Here is a 21,960-nt window from a genome sequence, read left to right as displayed (position 1 = left end):
GTATTTAGTGTTTTTTTGGAATAAATTCATTTATTAGGGTACAATAGTAATTACAAAATCAATATAATTAATTAGATTTTTTTTTTTTTTTTTTTACCACTCAATGGGTTAATCTGAGATATCTCTAGACACATCCTATTTGGGTGGCTAAGCTTGCAAACCGTAAAAAAATAATCATTAATTATGATCGAAAATTTAAAATTAATTTTTAAAAAATTGTTAACCAAGCAAAAAAAAATGATATCATATTATTATTAAAATTAAATATGATTATTCAGTCACCTTTGTATGATCTTATTTACAAACTATATTCATCCATAATTATCAAGATCTAAAAACGTTTTAGTTGACTTTTGACAGACACAAGAACCATGTATTATGTATATTTGTATAACACATTCATAATTATAACAATCTCAATACATGGATGTGGTATGAAAATTATAGATCATGATAGAAGGGACTAGTTTGGATGAGAATTAAAAAAGGGTAGTAGGCAAGTCTTCAAACAAGTCATTCCTTCTTTTGTCATTATTGCCTCCTTCCTTTGTATCAGCTATCAACACAAATTAAGACCACATATACATATTATGATATATCAATATAATATGTTTTATCAGATATTAACGAAGCAAATAGTTTAAGAGGAATGAATATGCAAAACTTACTTGAGAGACGGTGGTGCAGGAGGGCGTTGGTTGGGATCACAAACGCCGAAACAGAGGTCCTGACACTGGTAATTATCTTGGCCGCATTTGGTCATGCAATTTTTGTAACACACCTTCGACAACTGGTCTTTTTTTGTTTCATTAGAAGCCATTCCATCGCATGCTGTTAGACGACATCCCATCAATATCAATGCCATCACCATCACCATCATACACATTTTTCCTGCCATTTTTTCTTTTACGAACAGATATAAAACTCAAAGTAAGATTGATATTGTTGTTTCTTCTTAGATATATGATAGGTGATGGAGGAAAGTCTGTATATATCAAATTATTCCTTTTGTTTCTAGTTTTTGTGTTGTTTTTCAGCGTTAGAGTACATTTATTCTTTTTGTTTTGAATTGCATTTAATCACTTTGACTTATTATTATTATTTTTTTTGACAACCAAATTTTTGACTTATTATTCTTCTCACGCCATTTTGGAAACAAAATATTTATATACAATTTTCAAGATATATCAAAAATCTCATCCTTTCTAAGTGAGGACGATTTAGAGGATATTATTTTATATACAATTTCTAAGATATATCAAAAATCTCATCCTTTCTAAGTGAGGACGACTTAGAGGATATTATTCTATATACAATTTCCAAGATCTATCAAAATAAAAGAAAAAAGAACTTGTTTATAAAGAATAACTCTCTTTATTGATGTTTAAAAAATATATCTCTCAAAACTAAACACTCTTTAAGCTCTCTCTAATCTCATATCAATGTCACAACTCAACACTTGATATATATAGAGGCTTTCTTATTCATATTCCTATTGGGACTTAGAACTAGATAACTCCTAATTCTGATTGGAATTGTCATGAGTCTCTCTTATCTTTATCTCTTCTTTGTAAGGATAACTTGTACTCTAAGCTTCAAAGCTTATCCAACACAAAAATCTCATTCTTTCTTAGCGAGGACGATTTACACGATATTATTCTATACACAATTTGGAAGATATATCAAAAATTTCATCATTTCCAAATGAGGACGATTTAGAGGATACTATTGTATACACAGTCTCAAAGATATATCAAAAACTCATCCTTTCCAAGTGAGGACGAATTAGAATCTTATAGACGGAATATTTAGCCGATCAGTATATTGGTTATTGAACAGGAGTAAGATTGCAAGTATCCGAGTATATTTCTATGTTACTATGTACTTTCGTTTTTTGTTTACGTCAGTTTTATGAGTGATTTACAAATCCATTCTCGTACGTTTTATGTTATTTTTTTTCTTTTCAAGAGTGACGCGTTTGTTTATTGATTTTATCCTATCAGGTAAAAGTAATTAAGATATGGTTAGTACATGTAGATATTTGAACATGAAAAGGAAAATGAATAAAGAAAAAAATCAGAGGTGTTTTTGGGGTCAAACTTCTGTCAAATACACTAAAAACTTTAAATCCCTGACTTTTTTGGATGAAAGGCTAAACAATTTATTCCATGTTAACAAACCCTAAAACCAGACGATATTTTTTGTAAAACAAGTTGGTAAACCTAAGAGATATAAGATAACTTTATCGGTGATATCTTTTTCCCAAATATGAGTTTTGCTAATTCTTTTTTCAAATGGGAGTTTTCTTCTCCATGATAGTAAAAATAAAATAAAATCAGGATCTCAAAATCTAGAATTAATGTTGTTGACCAAAAATTAAAGTAGCCCGGAGCCCTGAGGAATAGGGTGAGTTCAGAGACGAGGTCTTCTCCCGTTAACAAATCCCCTGTTAATAGTAATCACTGGACAAAAGGAGGAGACAAGATTATTAATGCGTGTAGGATCGGTCCAATTGCAACTAGTGGCTCTGGTAAATTTCTCTATTTATTGTCTTTTCCATATTCACTCACATACGTGAAACGAAACTCAACACATCTATGTATATCAATGGCGATACGTTCCTTGAACCTTTGGAAAGTAAAAACTAAGAAGACTGTTAGGGTTTAAGCAAAACTGACACACTAATGTCACAAAATGCATCCTCATCACCGTTATTGGATCAGCAAGGAGATTGGCACAAGGGGCAGAGTTTCTTATTAGACGTTAAGAACCACTTGTCTAAACATGCTTTGTGAAACTTGTACTTGCACGTCACGCAAGCCCGCCTTGGAAGGCTGTGATTCACGGTGTGAATCACACTGTAACATATCGGGCAGTCCTCTACTCCTTCAAATTCCTTATCCGAGTTTCGCTTCCATATCCTTATCGCCTCCGCCAGAGCCCCATTCTGCTTTCAGTAACACATTAAAAAGAAAAGAAAACATTTAGTAACTCAATTAAGTCAACTATGTTACTGTGGGCTTTAGATGGAGGGAACAATATTAATCATATATTTTCGTGAATCTACCAACCTTTTCTGCCACCGTATAATTGGTCTATTCAGGTTAACAAAGATCTACATGACTCATAAAGTACAGTACCTGATTACGAACAAACAGTTGCATAGACATCAACCACTTCCTCTGCTTTGCATCGCTTATGCCAATACTTTTTGTGCAATTAACGTCAACAGGCCTGAGTGGGTAAGAAACTGGAAGCCGGATCACGAGATCCATCCCCGTTTCATCCTTCGTATATGTAGCAACTACTTCGTTTGCCGCTTTACTTATGCTGACTGAAAAGCTCTCATCATTAAACTCTGCCTTCTTTATCTGCGGCTCACATAAACAATGAACAGAATATTTGCAAATGCATTAGTTAGTGAGACTTCAATGCAACTCTCAGAGATGAGAAAATATTTTTATTGCACATACCTGAGACAGTTCGTTCTTTATTAAAGAAGGGCTGCACCACGATCTTGTAAATGCTTCAATCAGAGATGATGTAGAACGGTCACGCATTTCGCTAAACCATTCTCGAACATAAGCTGGAAGGACACGTAGCATCAGGCCATATATTGCCCCAGCAAGCGAAGCCATCTTTCCAGTTTCAAGAGGCCAAAGTGATTCAACCGTTGAGAGGGACGAACCCGTCATAATTGCATGAGTGGCTGCAGAAGCTACCACAGATAACTCCGTTGGAACATCCCCATCTTTTTTCTTCAAGCTCTGTGCCATGTATAATTCTAGAGGAATGTGCTGAAAAAGGCTATCTAATATCAACGGATTTGCAGTTTTCTCTATATACTGCACCAGTCTTTCTCGTCCTTGTGTTAGTGAAGGTAAAGAGTTAACATGCGAGAGCAACAAAGACCATGCCAGGAACGTTTGCACCTGCCATTAGAAGTGATCAAACAGTGATTGACTTGCCTAAAGAGGGAAAATATACCAAAGAAAGTTTTTGAAAGTGAAATTTACCCTTTCTGGTGCAGTTAAATCCGTATCAAGAAGTTCATGATTTAACTTCTCAACCATACAAGATACTTCGTCTCTTAGCCGTAGCTTCTCTTCAGATGGCAAACCAGTATCTCTTGAGTCCTGATCATTGAGAGACTCATCATTCAGTGGTGCATTCCCATCAGCAACTATGGCCAGCCTGGAAATAGGCTCAGTAGACAAAACAACGTATGCAGCAAGTTGCAATGACGGGATTGGATTGGAAGAGTACATTATTGCATACAAAGAGCTTATGGCTCCCTTGCTTAGACCCCAAAATTCCACTGCTCTGACAGCTCTATCTCTTGCACGCGGAGAAGAGTCGACCACAAGTTGAGCCACCAACTCCCAGAACTGTAAATGATCAACTCGAAATGAAGCAACAATAGATGCTGCCTCTGGGGAATATGAAGCAGCAATAGCCTCAGCAAGACCGGTGCAGAAGAAAAGACGCAGAACACCTTCAAGTATCCGATCCTTAACCGGATCCCATGTTTCATCTGCCAAGGATTTCAGATTGTCTTCACCTTCAATCGATTTATGCTTTACTAACGCATTAAGCAACGAAAATGCTGAGAGAGCATTCTGGGCATTGTTAACAGAAGCATCAGAAATAAACACAATATGCCCAAGTCCCTCAAGAGTATCATTCTCCTTCTCTATGGAAGAAACGCCATTGATGAAGTCATTGACGTTCTCAGAAGTTTCCTCCATCACAACTACTGCAGACTGGATCAGACGCTTCAAATTAGAAAAGACAAAATCCCAGTCATCCTCATTAAAATCGTTTCCACAGTAACTAACTGCAATAACAATTAGTCTCGCGAGCAGAATTTGGGCAGCTGGAAGTTGGGTAACTATACTTGATGCACCAGGATCTTGCTTTTGTTTGCGGAACAAGTCTAGCAGGAGTGTTCTCTCTTCATTGCTCATATGCCTCTGTAGTTCCTTTGCTTCTTCAGCCTTTTCGCTTACGGGATAACAAGAGATAACAAGCTGAAACCAATCCTGCATATCTGATAAACACAAGAAAAAACAACAACTATCAGCTGGGCATGCAAAACAAAAGATAAAGAACAAAACCTCAGTCTTAAATTGCTTCCTAGAATGTCCATCTAATGCCAACTATGACCACTTCTTAGGTGAGGACTCAGGAATATCACTACGTCGAAACTGTTTCATAAAAAATAATTGCTCTATCCACCACCGAGCCTAACCCTACATTTAAATCAAAGCATCGTTCACAGAAGTTCAAGATAAGATCACTAGCCATGACCAATGAAAAGAAGGAAAATCAAATCGGGCCTCACCTTCCCCACTTTGCCAGAGCACCAGAGGAGGGAACGACAAAGACTTCTCTAGCCAATTTATAAGTAAAACTTCCAGTGGCAGTAAAGCATCTTTACCAGAAACACCAGATTTTATTTTTGTACGTAATGGTGAAATCATAGTGCTCATAATGAAAGGAATGATTCTCAAACAGTTTGTGCTCGTCTCTTCCCCTATATAAAGTTTATCTGTGAGCATTTTAAAAGCAGCCATGGCGTTTTCTTCTCTCCAAAGGTCCTCCTTGAACAAAGTGTGAAGCAATGACACCAGAGCCCGCAAAAATGGTTCTACGATTTCCTCTATGTTATTCTTAAAGTCAATCCACATGTTCCCTAAGCTCACTGTCTCATCCTCTCCATGCACGAGAGCACCATTGAGTAGAATGTCAAAAATGGAATTTAGTAAGCCCCCACTTGATGGTTCACTCTTACAAAACGAGACAAGAGTTGGCAGGAAAAAAGTTTGAACATTACTCCCTGGCCACTCCCACGTGCAGAGTATCTCTACGGAAAACCAAGCTTGAGAGGCAAACCCATCATCTTTGTGGCCAACAAGAAATCGGTGAATTCCCATTTTCATGATCAGGTTGTTAATGAAAGAAACAAATCTTTCACTCTTAGATTTCTTCAATTCGCACAAATGAACAGGCATACCATGCGTATTTATGCTAGCTGACGTGATGGGGCTGACCCACATAGGCCATACATCACTTTCAAGCACGAGGAGGGCACATATATTTTCTTCATCGCTTTGATCCAGTGAGAGATATTCCAACACCTCGGTCATCCTTGAAGCACATAATAGTGTAAGTTCACAAGGTTGCAGATCATCCTCAAGTAGGACAACAGACCTAAGGGACTGAACCAAAATGCTTGCTGAACTCTTCCGGACATCATAGTCTATGGATCTCCAGAACTGATTATCCATCTTAGAGCAAACACCATGAATAAAATCACACACAAGATTCCGATCCTTTCTTTTCTCTTTGGACTCATATTGCGTATCATCCACTAGTGATGTCATTCTACTCTCCAAGTCGATGATTAAAATAGAAGACAAAATAGTTGAAAGTAGAGTGGCGTCCTGATTCAGAGCCTTCAAACTGAAGAAACTACCATCAATAACTTCAGCTGCAAACTTAGCAACCACGATCTCGTCCACAGTACTACTCGAATCAAACTCTATACCCTCAACAATAAGAGATGAACATATATCATTAAATGAGCATAACGGTGACAATTTGATAAAAGATAGCAGCTTTTCAAGGATCCCTCTATATATCAAGACCAACGAGCTTCTTGACACAAAAGAAATACTGCTGTCTTCAGTTGAACCGCCCAGAACTGAACTGCATACACAAAAATATAGAATAAGAACTGAGAACAAGGAAATAAGCAATATACTAGAATATGTTCTTTCTTTGATACAGTTTAAAGATATGCTGACTAACTTACCACAGGAACTGAGCAGCAGAGGTTGTAGTCCCTAAGGAGGAACGGACAAGACTTATAGCAGTTGAGTCTATGAGTTTATGATGCCAATGCTCTGGCCGAGAACCTACTCTTTGATTCAACTCCTGCCCAGAACCTCTTTTAGTAATTTCACCCCTTGCCTTTTCTAAAAGCACTTTCATAGCAGCCAGATTATTGCACCCCTGATGTCGTTGGTTAGATACATAAGAAATGACATCATCCCACTGCTGAGTGAAACATTCATCATCAAGTAATGAAAGCAGGAGATCTTGTCTAGCTGCAGTCGACGAGTCACATACATCCATACACCAAGGAATAAAAATTTCTTGAAAAACTTTAATGAACTTCTCTGGGCTCATATCCCTCCCTTTTTCAACAGAGAGAAGGGTAGAAGTCTCTATATCATCAATTAGTATTGGAACTATCTTTCTCGGTCCAAACACTGATACTGAAACTGACAAAAGCTTCACACCATCTACCAATTCCTAAAATGACAAATATAACGTATAAACATCATGAGTTAATCAAGTAAAAAGATCATATTATGTATGACATAACATGCTAACAAAACATGGACAATAACTTACAGATGATTTTATCCACGGGAAAGCCTTTGACAGCAGTGGCCCCGTAAATTGATCCAAGGGCCAACTCTCACCTTCCAAAACTGAATATCTCTCCAACAACAAGAGAAAATCAATCATTTTTCTCACGCTACCCGAAACTATCTCTAAGTTTCCCTGCTGAAGCATATCCAAGAAGCTCTCTTGAACAGATTTACAGAAAAAAGACAGCAGGTTCTGTTCGAGCAAATTAATCCCTGAAAGGATTTCTATGATGCATCTACCTAGCTCTTGCAGATAACTAAATGAATTACCCATGCCAAGAGTTTCAGCTGACTTCCTCTGAATAGGTGGAATGCTGCCCTTAGATAGTTCAAAGAAGTCTGCCCATAGAATCTTCACGAGGACTTTATCAATTAGATCAACCTGGAGATCATGAATGGGATTGGGACCATCGCAGTACTTTGAAGCATTATGTAATCCCCAGAGGAAACATTCAGTTGTTGCCCGAAGAAGTGATAATTGATCCGTACTTGAAGAATCACATATACTTCTTCCAGCTAATAAGTTTTTGAAAAAATTCACAAAGAACTTATCAGCTTCTACAGATTGTGTTGGCATAACTTCCAGGAACAATATCAGTGCAGGATAAGAAACCCGTGGGGATCCATAGCAACCGTTCCTTAGAAATTGCCATAAATGATTCAGAACAGATTTATGAACATTCAAGTAGACCCAACTCTGAGGATACTTTCTAGTGAACAGCAAGACAGCCTCCCACATTGATGAGTGGCAGGTTGGATTATTTTCTCGGAAAACACCAAGCAGAGCTGGTGCAAGGCATCTGATGTTGCCTTCGCCAAAGACTTCAGGAACATTTTTGATGAAGCTGCTTAATAAAGAATAAGTAGCTGACCGAATACTAGGGCTTCCAGATTTTAGAAAGTTCAGAAAGCATTTATGGAAAGAGAACAACTTCTCAGCTGCGGAGATTGCCAGAGCCCTAGCCTTTGAGGCAAGTTTCGATTCAGAATTAACGTTTGCAGAGCTAGCTTTATCAGGTTCCCGGAGCAAAATATCTAGTAGTGTAGCCAATGCCACCAGAGATGACGATATCATCTGAAAACAACGGAAAATAAGACATTGGAAAAGAAAACCCAAACAAGGAAAAATAGCATGAAGAATCACCGAGATGGAGTACCTGCTGGTACATTTCTTCTAATTCATCTGAAGCAAGTGCTTTATCAGATAAATTTTGAGGTGTAAGTTTGAGATTTTCCTCCAGATAAGCAAAAATCTCAGTTGAACATAAATTCAAGGCGTGCAATCTCTTTTCCTGGGAAGGAAATGCTGCCTGTTTAAAAGTTAGACAGCTAAATGAGAATCTGAATATTAATGCTTTTAAAAAGTTCCTGCTGAGCAGAATTAAAAAGGTTACTGATCTAATAATACGACACGAGAGTTTATAATTGACGGTGGGGCTTCCACACATAAGTAAAAAAAAACCTCCACTAAGAAAACTGAATTACGAAACGAGGAGCCAACCTGCAGAGAAGACTTTGCTGCTTGAGAAACTTCAGATGCCAAATCGAACTGCGAAAACCACCAGGGCCCCATTATAGACTTTAGATGAGGTGCTAAATCTCTCCTGAGTAACAACACGTAAGAAACTAAGAATTAATACAGAATATCAAAACAAAGGGAGAAGGCATAAAATAGCAGTATCACATGCATGGTAATTGGTAAGACAATATCAAGACACATTTCTTATCTGACATGTTCAATATAGACAAGCTTCTACAGCACTTAGAAACAAACAAACCATTCCAACAAAATATTGATGATATAGATTTTAGAAGAACCTCAAAGCTAAATCATATCACTCATGACACAGGAAGACTACCTTACATCCAAGTGTATGATACTAAAATAAAAAATAAATGAAACACTGCATCGCGGCAAGAAAAAGAATATGCAAGAGAAAATTGAGAGTCAAACCCGGCACCAGTGACAACATTAGTCATGACGTCATGCGTAGCTCGCCGAACATCTCTATTGTAGTCCAGTATCAACTTCTTGTATTCAAATGTCTGGGACAAGTAGGACAAAAATAGTCAAGCCAAACGTGGAAAATGAACAACTAAATGCAATGCAACGAGAGAAACAGAGTGATCAACGTGCTCGGCGAAGACTGGTGTGAGCCAATTTCATCAACATAAGTGATATCCCCAATTCTAATTTTATTAACATTAAACTTCTGAAGATAAGGATTTCTTCGTTGTTAAAGAAAACATTCATATTGAAGGTTCACCCCTAGTATGTAAACAAAGAAACATACCCATTGTGGGATTATTGGCAAAAGTTCCTTGCCTTTCTTTTGCTTAATCAGTTCTGACAGGGAAGCAAGAGCCTTAATCTGTTTGAACAAACAAAATCACAATCAAGAAAAGCAGGTCTCGTAGTCGATTGAATAACCATGGAACGCCAGTTAAGTTACCTTTGTTGTAGGGTCTTTCCTTGAAAGCCGTTGCAAGTGTTGGGCAACCTCACTATCCAAATCCTACAATCCCATCATATCCACAAAATATGAGAAACTGGCAAAACAAGTTGGCAGAAACAAAACGAAGAGGGGACAGGCAGAGCATACCATGAAAGGAGCAGAGTCTTCGTTTGATATAGAAGTTTCGAATCTAGAGCTACCGACATAGCCACCAAAACCTACGGCCGCAGCTGCAGAGCCAGACGGCAACAGAGAAGCTGCCAAGCTGTTCAGAAAAAGCTCAAATTCAGTACCGAACCAACGAAGCAAAGAGGTGGTAGAAGATACAATTCGAAGAAATTGAAGGATGAAGGATGAAGGAACAAAGTTTCACCTGCTGCTGGATGGACGAGCTTTGCTCCTTGCAGCATCTCCTTTGGGTTTTCCCATCTCTCTTCTACTCTCTACACGGAAAAAGCTTCCGAGAGATTCACAGATAGAGAGAGCTGGTGTCTGATCGGTCTACCAAACTAATTTTTAGGATTTAGGAGGAAGTCAAAGGGTCGGAGGGGGATGGCGGTGGCGATGCGATCATCGCCGTCGTTGGAGGAGGCAAAGTGAGTTTGTCGGGTCTTAAGGATTCGCAACATTGATTGATATTGGGTTCCCTTAATCAGGCCCAACTATAGACGGCCCAACTAATACTTTTAATTTTTAAACCTAAGAAAATTAGGTTTTTATAAATTCACAAAAGTTTACCTAAATTTTGTTTTTTTGTTTCATATCAGACCCCGACTTTTAAAAATGACAATATACCCCCTAGTTGTGAATTATTCCGTTGTCACATATGTTCCTTCCTGTCTCTTGTTCATCATATTCGAAGTCATGTCAAGTCTAATTATGTTTTGCGTCTAGCCTGTATTTATAATCACCATGTTATTAAATTGTAGTCTAATAATATAAATGATAACAATAGATTCACCACAATGAGCTGTTTAATTATCTTATTTGGAGTTTGCTTTATCAAACAAGAGTATGTGGGTACATCTGTTTCACTTTATTTTATAAGAAGATGATCCTACAGCTGAATGGGTTACACAAACTTTTGATACAAGATTAGTTTATTTATTACAATACAACAAGCTGTTAAAGAAGCATCATTAAATGCATGGTGAAACAGAAAACTTGAACGGTAAAAGTTACGCAATTAGCCACCTGTTGAAGCTTTTTCATTCTTCATGATCATATGGAATGATTTGACTTTGTCTTCCTCCACGATTTCTCTAAGAACATCGTCCTCAATCTTCTCAGCTTGCCACTGAGATGGGTCCGCCACAAATTCTTCGCTGAAAATCATACTTGAGACCCACTCTTTCCAGGTTGTCCTCCTGTATTTGTCTTCCTCAAGTGTTCCTCTGGACAAGAGCTGGTAAACGTACACCACTTTCTGCTGTCCCGGTCTGAATGCACGTGCGATTGCTTGCTTTGTCTTAGAAGGATTCCACTCTGAATCAAGCATGATCACCCGTGATGCAGCTGTTAGACTGATGCCTTCTGCACAGGCCGTGATCGAAGCGAGCAGAACACGTGACTGGCCTCCTGGTTCTTCGAATTTGTCTATCACTCTGCCTCTCTCGAACAGCTCAAGATCCCCTGTCAAGGTCAGGAGCTCTCGGCCTCTCTTCCACCTGAAAATATTCTCAAACAGCTCAAGAAACAGGCGAATCGGCGCAATGTTGTGGCAAAATATGAGGATTTTCTCCCTCTTGACCACCCGAAACACGAGGTTAAGCACGAACATGACTTTTGATCCTTTCTTTGCATCGTGCTTGAGCTCCTCAATCTCGGAAAGCTCCTGAGGATTGAGGAATTTGGTGCAACAGGCAGTGGTTTTGACCAACCAAGGATGGATAGCTGCTAACGTTATGAGTAACTCGAGCTCGAGTGGATATCCATGGTAAGTCGACATTATGTTCTGAAGTTTGGTAAGAGTTCTGTGCTGTACATCTGTGGAGTTCATCAACAATGTGTAAATCTGCAAACCTGGGAGAACGTCACCACTTCCGCTTCCGCTTCCGTTCCCTTCATAGTTATCGATGAAACCACTGGTCATATTCCTCAACATGTTGAGACCTTGCAAGCGCTCATCGCCCACTTTTGTGTCAATCTTCTTGGCTATAATGTCGAGGAAGAATTTCCGAGCTCTATTTTCAAGCAAGTGAGGCGCCTTTTGCTCAGTTTGGTTTGTCTGGAACTTCTGATCCAACTCAACTAGAACCTCGTGAACAAACTTGGGTCTAGCCAAGCACAAAGTGTTGAAGTACTCACAGAAGTTGTTCTGAAACAATGTGCCCGAAAGCAGAATCCTCAGATCAGTATCAACTTTCATCAAGGCCTTTCGTAATCTCGACTTGGTACTCCTCGGGTTATGTCCCTCGTCTAGAACCAGTAATCCAGGAGACTCTCTCAGTACTTTAGCCATATATTTTCTATGAGCAAACTTTGAATCTTCCCTCATCAATGTTAGGAACGATGTGTAACCCATTACAAGAACACTAGGCTGTGCATGCCATTTCTGAATTTTGTCGAGACAGTCAAGAACATGCATAACATCTTGGCTCGGTTTTGGAATTCCCTCGATCTGAATGGTGTTCTCTTTGGCCACACAGTAGGTTCTACGACCATGGAGCAAGTGAACGGGTACCGGAATCTCCCATTTGATGAACTCCTTGTACCATGTGTACAAGGTTGTTTTCGGAGCAAGAACCAATGGCCTTTTACCCGGAAATATCTTCAAGTAGCTTGCAAGAAAAGCTATGATCAGAAATGTTTTGCCTGCTCCAGGAGTATGAGAAATCACGCACCCACCTATCTTCTCTGAACTCGGATCCATCATCGCGGGAACCACTGACCCGGCTAGGTTCCTCCAGAGAAACTCAAAAGCTTTTTTCTGGTGTAAATGTAGTTTTCTCTTAAGCTGAGGTATAAGAGACCAAACATTGTCACTTTCTTCAGCGGAGGGCATATCTAAGGAAGCAACTGGTACAGTGTAATTATGACTCTCAGCTCCATCTTGGTTCACTTTCGTAGTATTTATGTCATCTTCGTTGACTTGCTTAGTCTCTGTCGTCCATTTCTTGTGATGCGCCTATTGAAAATCAAACCACCAAAAAATTACTAATTCATCAAAAATAGATAACATGATAATGTCTTTCCCAGACTTTCCACTTACAAAAGGTGCAGAAACATGTTTCATCTCAGTTCCTACATGACCACACAATCTGCAACACATTCCGATTTCTTCATTCAATTCATAATCATGTTCACAACCACCGAGTGCTTTATGGAACGCCTCGTTATCCACTCTCACCTGAAATTTTGAATCAACTATATATAAGACACAAGTTTCGGAAGATATCAAAAGATTTCCAAAAAGAATCTACCTCATTGTCATCAAGAATGTAAGAAGAAGCCAAGCATAGTTCCATTTCCCTCCATAGCATCTCGTTCTCTGACGTCTCTTCCTCATCATCATCCTCACTCGAACTTTTTTCGGCTTCCATGGAAGAGCTTGCAGCGTTCTTTAACCCCATCAACTGCTCAACAACATTGGTCGCTTCGTTCTTGGCTGCAATTGTAGAATCAATTCTACTCATGTACGAGTCTATCAGCTTGTTATACGCACCTGCGCTCAATGTTCTCTTCTTATAAATCTGTGGTTCCTCGGAAACTCCGGTGTTCCCAGAAACAGACCGTATTCGGGAATGCTGTCCATTTGTTTTTTGAACCACATTCCTGAGGGGTCCATTCCAACATAGATCAGATTCCATCTCGTCCATTTCAAACTTCTTATTTTTCCCATATTTTGCTGCTTTACTACGATACTTATCTATCTCATCCATCAAATGACTTCCAGAGGAACCACCACACAAACTATTTGCATTGAAACCAAACTGTTCCAACGGTATAGGTTCAAAGACGGGAGTGAAGGGAATAACCGAAAGCTCGCGATTTCTATCAATTCTCTCTGTTTTTTTCCTCTTCTTCATCTCTGTTTTGTCTATCAAAACAATCTCTCTTCGCTTATCCTTACTTAATCCCTTTGTGCTTCCCTTTTTTCCAAGTAATTGCGATAACGGTAAGTATAAATCGTCATCGGTATCTCTATCATCATCACATTCTTCTTCGTCATAATCTTCATCATCATCACTTAAATCAGTCCATGTGCTGTACCTATATGGCATCATCCTTACCCATCCATCCTTTGAATCTGGCTGACTCTCAGAGTCAGCGAATCTATCAGGCCGCCCACTTCTTCTCTTGGATCGACGCAGCTCCATTACCTCCTCTTCGATCTCCTGCTTTACATCAGTATCTTGATGAGTATCCTCAGCTGGATTGAACAAAACAACTTTGGACATGAAAACACCGTCTTCCACCGTGATGTTCATTGCACTCAAAGAGCTACTAGAGCATTCATCCGCCACAATCTGATAAACCATCTTCTCGTGAAAGGTTCTGATCTGAAACACAATGTTTTTCAAAACTGATGTAACAAGCAACCAAGAAACATCAGGCAAGAACTTTCCCAGATTTAGTCTTGTTTTCACCAGCGAAGTACAGTCCTCAGAGTTTCTCCATCTGTAGTAGCGGTTCAAGCTTTGTTCCTTGCAAAGCTTCTGGAGTATAGAGATTTGGTTAAGGCCCATCAGTACCGAAGCTCTATTCATTCTATGTTTCTCCGAACCGATGCAGCCTTGGTCTATATACACACTAACATGGAATATACAAAAGCATTCAGATTCATGAGGCTTCCTCTCTATAGATAATATCCTTGCATCCACCCAAACCTACACCAAACACACAAAAATGTCTCAAAACAACAACCAAAATGCGTACATATTTGAAGATTGTTATATCTTTTATAACATTTTACTATAACTAAGGATGAGCTTTGGAACCGACAGAAGAGTTCTACACTTTTACTAGATCGGCTTCTTAACTTTTAAACGAGGCAGATATGTTCTTGAAAATGTAAATGATGTTGAAGGATGTGAATGTACCAGCTCTGTAGTCTCTTCATCCACAGTGACATCTTTCTGATAGAGAACGCAAACATCCAGACCAGGTCTTAGAAAAGATGTACAATCGACCAAAGTGGCCTTTCTTGATCTAAGACGAAGCCTCTGAAATGGTCTTATATCATCCAACACTTGTCCGTTCTCCAAGAGACGCATCGTCATCGCTCCATTCTCGATCCTTAAGTACTCCACGGCCTTCCATGTCCCCGAGCAGAACACCTCGAAAGCTGCCACAACAGACAAAATAGAGCAGATAAGTAAATAAAAACAAGATCTACCAAAGGGTGTGCCTCAATGCAGAACATTTAAGGTAAAATAGGAATCATAAATCTTTCCAAAACACTTACGGCATGGATTTAATGGATGGTCGAAGTCAAAGTAATGCTTTCTCTTCATCTTATTTCCCCTTTAAGGATCACTTCTTGAGCCACATATGATCTCCTGCAATCAATACATGTACTGCTTCAATAGTTTTCATGATGCATACATATCTTCTTCAGGATCAGGCAAGATATATATATGTATTCAACTTTATCTCAAGCACCGACAAAGTCACCACATGTTTATTGCAAAACTCAACCAAACCTAGAACATAAACATGATCATATAATGTTATGCGCAAAAGCAGCAATCGTTGCAAATTTTCAATAAAATCACTACTAAAAAGGTAAAAAAAAGCAGACAAAAAGTTTCGTATAGTATGGTCAACAACAACAACAAGAAAAAGGAAAAAAAGCATGATCGAGCTTTTGGAAAACAAAGCATGATCAGTATCAACAACAAACAAAACCCAGATTGAAAAAACCATAATTTCATGATATGCTAAGCACAAAACCAATCACCTTCAGTGAGTTGATTCCATACAATATAGGGTGATAAGATTGGTAACGGATGGGGAAATTAAAGAGAGAAGAAAATATGATAAATAGAAAAGGACGGCGAAAAGTAGCGAAGAATTCAATACCACAACCACACACACACTCACACAGAATCTTGGGGACTGTGCAACTTTTTCTCCTTTTTGCATGAATTTGCGCAGAATCCATAAAAAGTGAGAGAATAGGAGGGTTTGAGGATAGAGGGTAGTATTGTCATTTCATCTACCTACTTCTTTATATGGGAAATACAATAGACGGCTGCGATTTGGTCTGTCTTCTTTACTATCTTTAGATTTTTTTTTTTTTTCAAAACTGATGACACATAGAGAAAAGCCAAGTTGTGTGCATGCCTGCATGGTGGCCTCGTCTGGGTTCCCATTGAGAAACCATTCCACATAAATTCATGAATTTAGCATTAAGTTTTATACTGTATTTGCACCCCACAAAAAAAAAAAGAAGAAGTAATTAGTTTCTGTATAAATACAATAAACTAGGTTCTCTTTTATAGTGTATAAGACATGAGTTTCTGGTGTTAAAAGACTAGATGAGTGGCCGATTTTCGCAACAGGATTTAACGAATTTGAAAATTTATGTTTTTTTTTTTTTTGAAAAATATCAAAGTGGTTTGCGAATATAGGTAAGTAAATCAATGAGCGTATTTCTTGGAAAGTACAGTATGTACTTCATAATCCCGGTTTTTTCGTAATGTAAGAAATTACTCGCTAGACATAAAAAAAATCGGATTTTGCATATTTGTAACAAATTAACAATGCTCGTGACAAAAATCCAAATAAAACATGACCTTTTATTAGATTTTCCCAATTCTCAACAAGAACTTTAGGGGTACTAAAAAATTGTAAGAATTTATTATCTATCTTAACATTTTTGGAGTACATTTTTATGTAATCCTTTCTTATCTTTGTATCCAAACAAGTTCCAACTAAATTCTCTACAACCCCTACAACCAAACACAATGATTTCCTTATTTGATAATATTAATTTCCTAAAATCTATCCACCTAATTTAAAGCAATATGTTAGATTAAAATATAATTCTCTTTTCACTTTTATTTAATCTTATATTTAATTATTTAAATTACAATTTAATACATTAAGTTAATAAAATTTTAGATTTTTTTTAGCATATGATGTGATTTGAATTTTTATAAACGGATATATATTTTAAAAATTGTTTTAGAATTTTTGTAACCAAACAATTATAGTCGGATATAGATTATTTCACATTTGAGTTATTTTAATAGATAATGAATATTTATCTTAACCTTTTTAATAATTAATGTGAGAACACACATATATAACAATGTAACATTTATATTAAAACTCAAAGAAACTTGATCTATTTATAATATATTCAATAGTTTTTTAAAAAAAATTGTCTCGTGGTACACCACGGGGTCAAACCTAGTATCGTTCATTATCGTAACCTAGTGGGAAAGCTACTATTCCAGCTAAAGCATATCACTTATGACACAAGAAGACTACCTGACATGATGACATTTAAGTGTATGATACTAGTAAAATAGAAATAAATGAGACACTGCATCGGGGCAAGAAAAAAAACATGCATGAGAAAATCAAACCCGGCACCAGTGACAACATTAGTCATGACATCATAGGTAGCTCGCCGAATATCTCTACTATTGTCCAGTATCAACTTCTTGTACTCACATGTCTGGACAAGCACGACAAAAGTAGCCAAATCAATTGTGGAAAGTGAACCACTGAATGCACTGTAATGTGAGAAACAGAGTGCTCCAAGGCAAAGACTAATTCGAGCCAATTCCAAAAGTGTAAGTGATATCCCCAATCCTGATACTATTACCATATCTATAAAACATCAAACTTAATACAACTTCTAAAGATAAGGGTTTCTTCCATTTATGTAAACTAAGTAACATACCCATTGTGGAATTATTGGCAAAAGTTCCTTGCCTTTCTTTTGCTTAATCGGTTCTGACATGGAAGCAAGAGCTTTAATCAGTTGAAACAAACACATCACAATCAAGAAAACTCAGAAAGAGCAGGTCTTGTAGTTGATTGAATAACCAGGAAAGCCGTTAGTTACCTTTGTTGTAGGGTCTTTCCTTGAAAGCCGTTGCAAGTGTTGGGCAACCTCACTATCCTAATCCTACAATCCCATCCACAAATATGAGAAACTAGCAAACAAGTAGGCAGAAACAAACGAGGAAGGACAGGCAGAACATACCAAGAAGGGAGCAGAATCTTTGTTTGACATAGAAGTTTCGAAGCTAGGGCTACCGACAAATCCGCCAAAACCTACGGCTGCAGCTGCAGAGGCAGACGGCAACAAAGAAGCAGCCAAGCTGTTCAGAAAAAGCTCAATTCAGAACCGCACAACGAAGCATAGACTGGAAAAGACAAGTTTTGATTCAGAATAAATGTTTGCAGAGCCTTTAACAGGTTCGCGATGCAATATATCTAGAAGTGTGACCAACGCCACCAAAGATGACGATATCCTCTGAATTCCACGGAAAATAAGACATTGGAAAAGATTACCCAAAGAAAGAAAAATTGCACAGTAGCATGAAGAATCACTGAGATGAAGTACCTGCTGGTACATTTCTTCTAATTCATCTGAAGCAAGTGCTTTATCAGATAAATTTTGGGGTGTAAGTATTTTTACTCCAGATAAGCAAAAATCTCAGCTGAACATAAATTCAAGGCGTGCAATCTCTTTTCCTGTGCAGGGAATGCTGCCTATTTGAACATTAGACAGCTAAATGAAAATCTGAATATTAATGCTATAAAAGAACTAAGGTTACTAATCTCATAATAAGACAAGAGAGTTTATCATAGAAAGTGTGCATCCAAACATTAAAAAAAAACCTCCACCAAGAAAACTGAATTAGGAAACGAGAGCCAACCTGCAAAGACGACTTTGCTGCTTGAGAAACTTAAGATGCCAAGTCAAACTGTGAAAACCACCAGGGCCCCATTATAGACTTAAGATGAGGTGCTAAATCTCTCCTGTAACACGTAAGAAACTAAGAATTAATACAGAATACAAAAACATAGAGGGACAAGGCATAATACCGAAGCATTGACATGCATGCTAAGAAAATATCAAGACACATTCCCTATATGACACGCTCAATATAGACAAAGCTTCTACAGCACTTAGCAACTAACGAATCATTCCGACAATATAATGATGATATATTTGATGCAGAGTTTGGGAGAACCTCAAAGCTAAATCATATTACTCAAATGACGTCATGCGTAAGCTAAATATTGAGCAACCGAATGCACTGCAACGTGAGAAAGATAGTGAGCAACATGCTACAAGGAAAAGGCTAATTTGAGCTAATTCCATCAGCGTGATTGATATTCCCTATCTTCAACATCGAATTTAATACAACTTCTGAAGATAAGGATTTCTTCCTTTTTAAAGAAAATATTCATCCCTAGTATGTAAAAAAACGAAACATATACCCATTGTGGGATCATGGGCAAGAGTTCCTTGCCTTTCTTTTGCTTAATCAGTTCTGACAGGGAAGCAAGAGTTTTAATCTGTTGAAACAAACAAAATCACAATGAAGAAAACTCAAGAAATTAAAGCAGGTCTCGTAGTCGACTGAATAACCATGGAAAGCCCGTTAGTTACCTTTGTTGTAGAGTCTTTCCTTGAAAGCCGTTGCAAGTGTTGGGCAACCTCACTATCCAAATCCTACAATCCCATCATATCCACAAATATGAGAAACTGGCAAAAAAAGTAGGCAGAAACAAACGAAGAGGGTACAGGCAGAACATACCAAGAAGAGGAGCAGGGTCTTCGTTTGATACAGAAGTTTCGAATCTAGAGCTACCGACATAGCCGCCAAAACCTACGGCTGCAGCTGCAGAGCCAGATAGCAACAGAGAAGCTGCCAAGCTGTTCAGAAAGCTCAATTTCAGTACCGACCGAACCAACGAAGTATAGACTCGAAAAGATAAAACCGCGAGGAGCGATTGAAGGAATATTCACCTTCTGCTGGAAGGTCGAGCCTTGCTCCTTGCAGAATCTCCTTTGGGCCCGTCTCCCCATCTCGTCCTAGTCTAGACGACTGCGTTGTAGAGGAATAACGCGGGGGAGAGAGAGAGAGAGAGAGAGGTCTTAGCGGTCTAGCAAAGGAGCAAATAGGTGGTACTCTAGTCTGAGTCAAGGTCGTCGGAGAGGGAGCGGTGGCGGTACGGTCGTCGCCGTGGTAGAGAGCTTAGCTGATTGGTCTTGGATTCGCTGAGCCAGGCCCAATTACTTACGGCCCAAGTAGTTCTATTGAACGTAAGAAAAATATATATATATTCAAAATAAAATAAAAAAGACATGAGGTCAAAATTCACTAAATTCCACTATATTTTATTGATCAGACCCCAATCGTCAGAATTACATTTCGTAGCTAAGTTAGTTTTACGGGCTATCCCGTAGTCAGTAGTCACTCTCTGTTTCCCGTTCACATTTGAAATCATGTCAAAACGTGATCATGACATCTATACTTATTTAACAAATCACGTTTAAATAATCACATTTGACATCTATACTTATTTAACAATATCGATACTTATTTAACAAATCGCGTTTAAATAATCACATTTGAAATCTTACGATCAATTCAATTATATACGTTTTGAGTTGAGGTATATCATCATGACATCATTAATTTTGTTACCGTATATTCATGATGAACACTTTACAAAGCGAGAAAGAAAAAGTTTACCGACTCTCAATATACCAAAAGAACTCTATAGTCTGTTGAGCCTGAGATACCTATAATTAAAAAAAGTTTACAGATGTTATAATATTTTTATCTACTAGACAAAGACCCACCCGATATGCGGGTTTTAAAGTTCTGTAAATAAAATTTAATTTAACAAAAATATATTAAAATTTGTTGTACGTTATTTATAAATTTTCTTTTTTGCTATAGTACACTGATTTATATCCATTTACAAATTTTTGATTTATATTACCATTAAAAGTATATTTTTTACACCTAAGTATACTATATGCTACAAATATATTCTTTATCACCACCTAGGAAAATATTTATATAAACACATTAAGCCAACTATATTATATGTCTATTTATTTTCACTTTTACATAGTTTCTTTAATCACTAAAATTGTTGGTTCAAGAAACTTCTCGAATAAAAAATATATTACATAATATACTAATCAATGATGTATCATCACAATAGTGTATGACCAACCAGGGAGGGAACCTCGGTTCCGCCCTCCTCCTTTATGGAAAGAATCTTGCGTTCAAATTCCTCTACCATGAAAAGAACCTTGGGTCCGCCTTCCTCCCTTGGGGAGATAATCTTGCATGTGTCAAACCTCCTCCATCACGGAGAGAACCTTGGCTCTGCCCTCCTCATATGTAGAGAAAATATGTTCACGTCTTTTACCTATCTCAAAGTGGCATGCTCCAACAACCAATGAAACTAAAAGTCATTTTCCAACATCACAAAATCATTTGATAGTAACTAATGTTAAATTTCCCAATGTATTTTTGGAAGAGTATTTGACACATCATGATGTAGCCTCTGTCTCCGAGCTCCTATGGATCTATCAAAAACGGTTTATGTTTTTCCAATCTATCTATCTATGTTTGTTGATAAGGTTCTACTCTTTGTCTCCTTTTGGGATTGAATGAATGGTAATAATTATGTTTGCATAAAAAAGGTCTATGACCAACCAATCAAGGTTGAGAAATTAGAAGAAAATTAATTTGATATAATTAAAGAAATAATAGAAAATTATAAGCACGATAATATATGAATCTCAAATTAAAGATGAAAATATAAATTAAATAAAATAATCTAAAAATACTATAAGAAATTTTAAAATATAGTATTAGAAAAAGAAGACGCATATATTAATATTACATTTTTTTTTGGAGAGAACCTCGGCTCCGTCCTCCTCCCTTATGGAGAGAACCTTGCATCCAACCTCGTCCACCATGAAAAGAACCTTGGCTCCGCCTTCCTCCCTTGGGGAGATAACCTTGCATGAGTCCATCTCCTGCACCATGGAGAGAACATTGGTTCTGCCCTCCTCATGTGTGGAGAGAACATGTTCACGTCTTTTAGCTATCTCAAAGTGG

The 21,960-nt window shown here is 37.8% G+C and overlaps 3 protein-coding genes across 29 annotated transcripts; all 3 read right to left on the bottom strand.

The window, feature by feature from the left end:
- Positions 1-324: 324 nt before the first annotated feature.
- Positions 325-994, bottom strand: LOC147935511 (Putative membrane lipoprotein). Its single transcript, XM_087471319.1, has 2 exons — positions 669-994; positions 325-556 (listed from the first exon to the last, which is right to left on the bottom strand). Exons 1-2 carry the CDS (start codon positions 896-898, stop codon positions 553-555), a joined length of 234 nt encoding a protein of 77 aa, XP_087327445.1. The 5' UTR covers positions 899-994; the 3' UTR covers positions 325-552.
- A 1,532-nt stretch (positions 995-2,526) lies between these two features.
- LOC104773708 (E3 ubiquitin-protein ligase listerin) lies at positions 2,527-10,548 on the bottom strand. 2 transcript variants are annotated; one of them, XR_015570547.1, is made up of 14 exons: positions 10,272-10,525; positions 10,046-10,163; positions 9,896-9,958; positions 9,737-9,814; positions 9,397-9,488; positions 8,944-9,046; positions 8,600-8,752; positions 7,423-8,517; positions 6,818-7,320; positions 5,345-6,711; positions 4,017-5,252; positions 3,474-3,932; positions 3,141-3,371; positions 2,527-2,947 (listed from the first exon to the last, which is right to left on the bottom strand). XR_015570547.1 is itself a non-coding variant. In XM_087471110.1 (14 exons), exons 1-14 carry the CDS (start codon positions 10,325-10,327, stop codon positions 2,720-2,722), a joined length of 5,580 nt encoding a protein of 1,859 aa, XP_087327236.1. In that variant the 5' UTR covers positions 10,328-10,548; the 3' UTR covers positions 2,527-2,719. The 2 variants fall into 2 exon arrangements, 1 of the variants encoding a protein (XP_087327236.1); XM_087471110.1 differs by having other exon boundaries at positions 4,017-5,050; positions 10,272-10,548.
- Positions 10,549-10,915: 367 nt separating this feature from the next.
- Positions 10,916-20,236, bottom strand: LOC104726410 (SNF2 domain-containing protein CLASSY 1). Of its 26 annotated transcripts, XM_010445274.3 has the most exons (16): positions 19,842-20,125; positions 19,630-19,748; positions 19,482-19,544; positions 19,342-19,387; positions 18,742-18,844; positions 18,426-18,574; positions 18,063-18,335; positions 17,922-17,984; positions 17,757-17,809; positions 17,422-17,528; positions 15,944-16,263; positions 15,306-15,399; positions 14,941-15,185; positions 13,321-14,727; positions 13,110-13,247; positions 10,916-13,025 (listed from the first exon to the last, which is right to left on the bottom strand). In XM_010445274.3, the coding sequence occupies exons 12-16, from the start codon at positions 15,352-15,354 to the stop codon at positions 11,085-11,087; spliced, it is 3,780 nt and encodes a 1,259-aa protein (XP_010443576.2). In that variant the 5' UTR covers positions 15,355-15,399; positions 15,944-16,263; positions 17,422-17,528; positions 17,757-17,809; positions 17,922-17,984; positions 18,063-18,335; positions 18,426-18,574; positions 18,742-18,844; positions 19,342-19,387; positions 19,482-19,544; positions 19,630-19,748; positions 19,842-20,125; the 3' UTR covers positions 10,916-11,084. The 26 variants fall into 26 exon arrangements, with proteins under 26 accessions (XP_010443576.2, XP_087327215.1, XP_087327213.1 ...); XM_087471089.1 differs by lacking the exon at positions 15,944-16,263 and having other exon boundaries at positions 18,063-18,180; positions 19,842-20,236; XM_087471087.1 differs by lacking the exon at positions 15,944-16,263 and having other exon boundaries at positions 17,437-17,528; positions 18,063-18,180; positions 19,842-20,236.
- Between the last annotated feature and the right edge of the window lie 1,724 nt (positions 20,237-21,960).

This window comes from Camelina sativa, chromosome 11 (assembly GCF_030686135.1).
Source record: "Camelina sativa cultivar CO46 ecotype springtype chromosome 11, ASM3068613v1".
Lineage (NCBI taxonomy): Eukaryota > Viridiplantae > Streptophyta > Magnoliopsida > Brassicales > Brassicaceae > Camelina > Camelina sativa.
The sequence above is the reverse complement of the archived record's forward strand: the minus strand, read 5'-3'. Positions and strand labels throughout refer to the sequence as shown.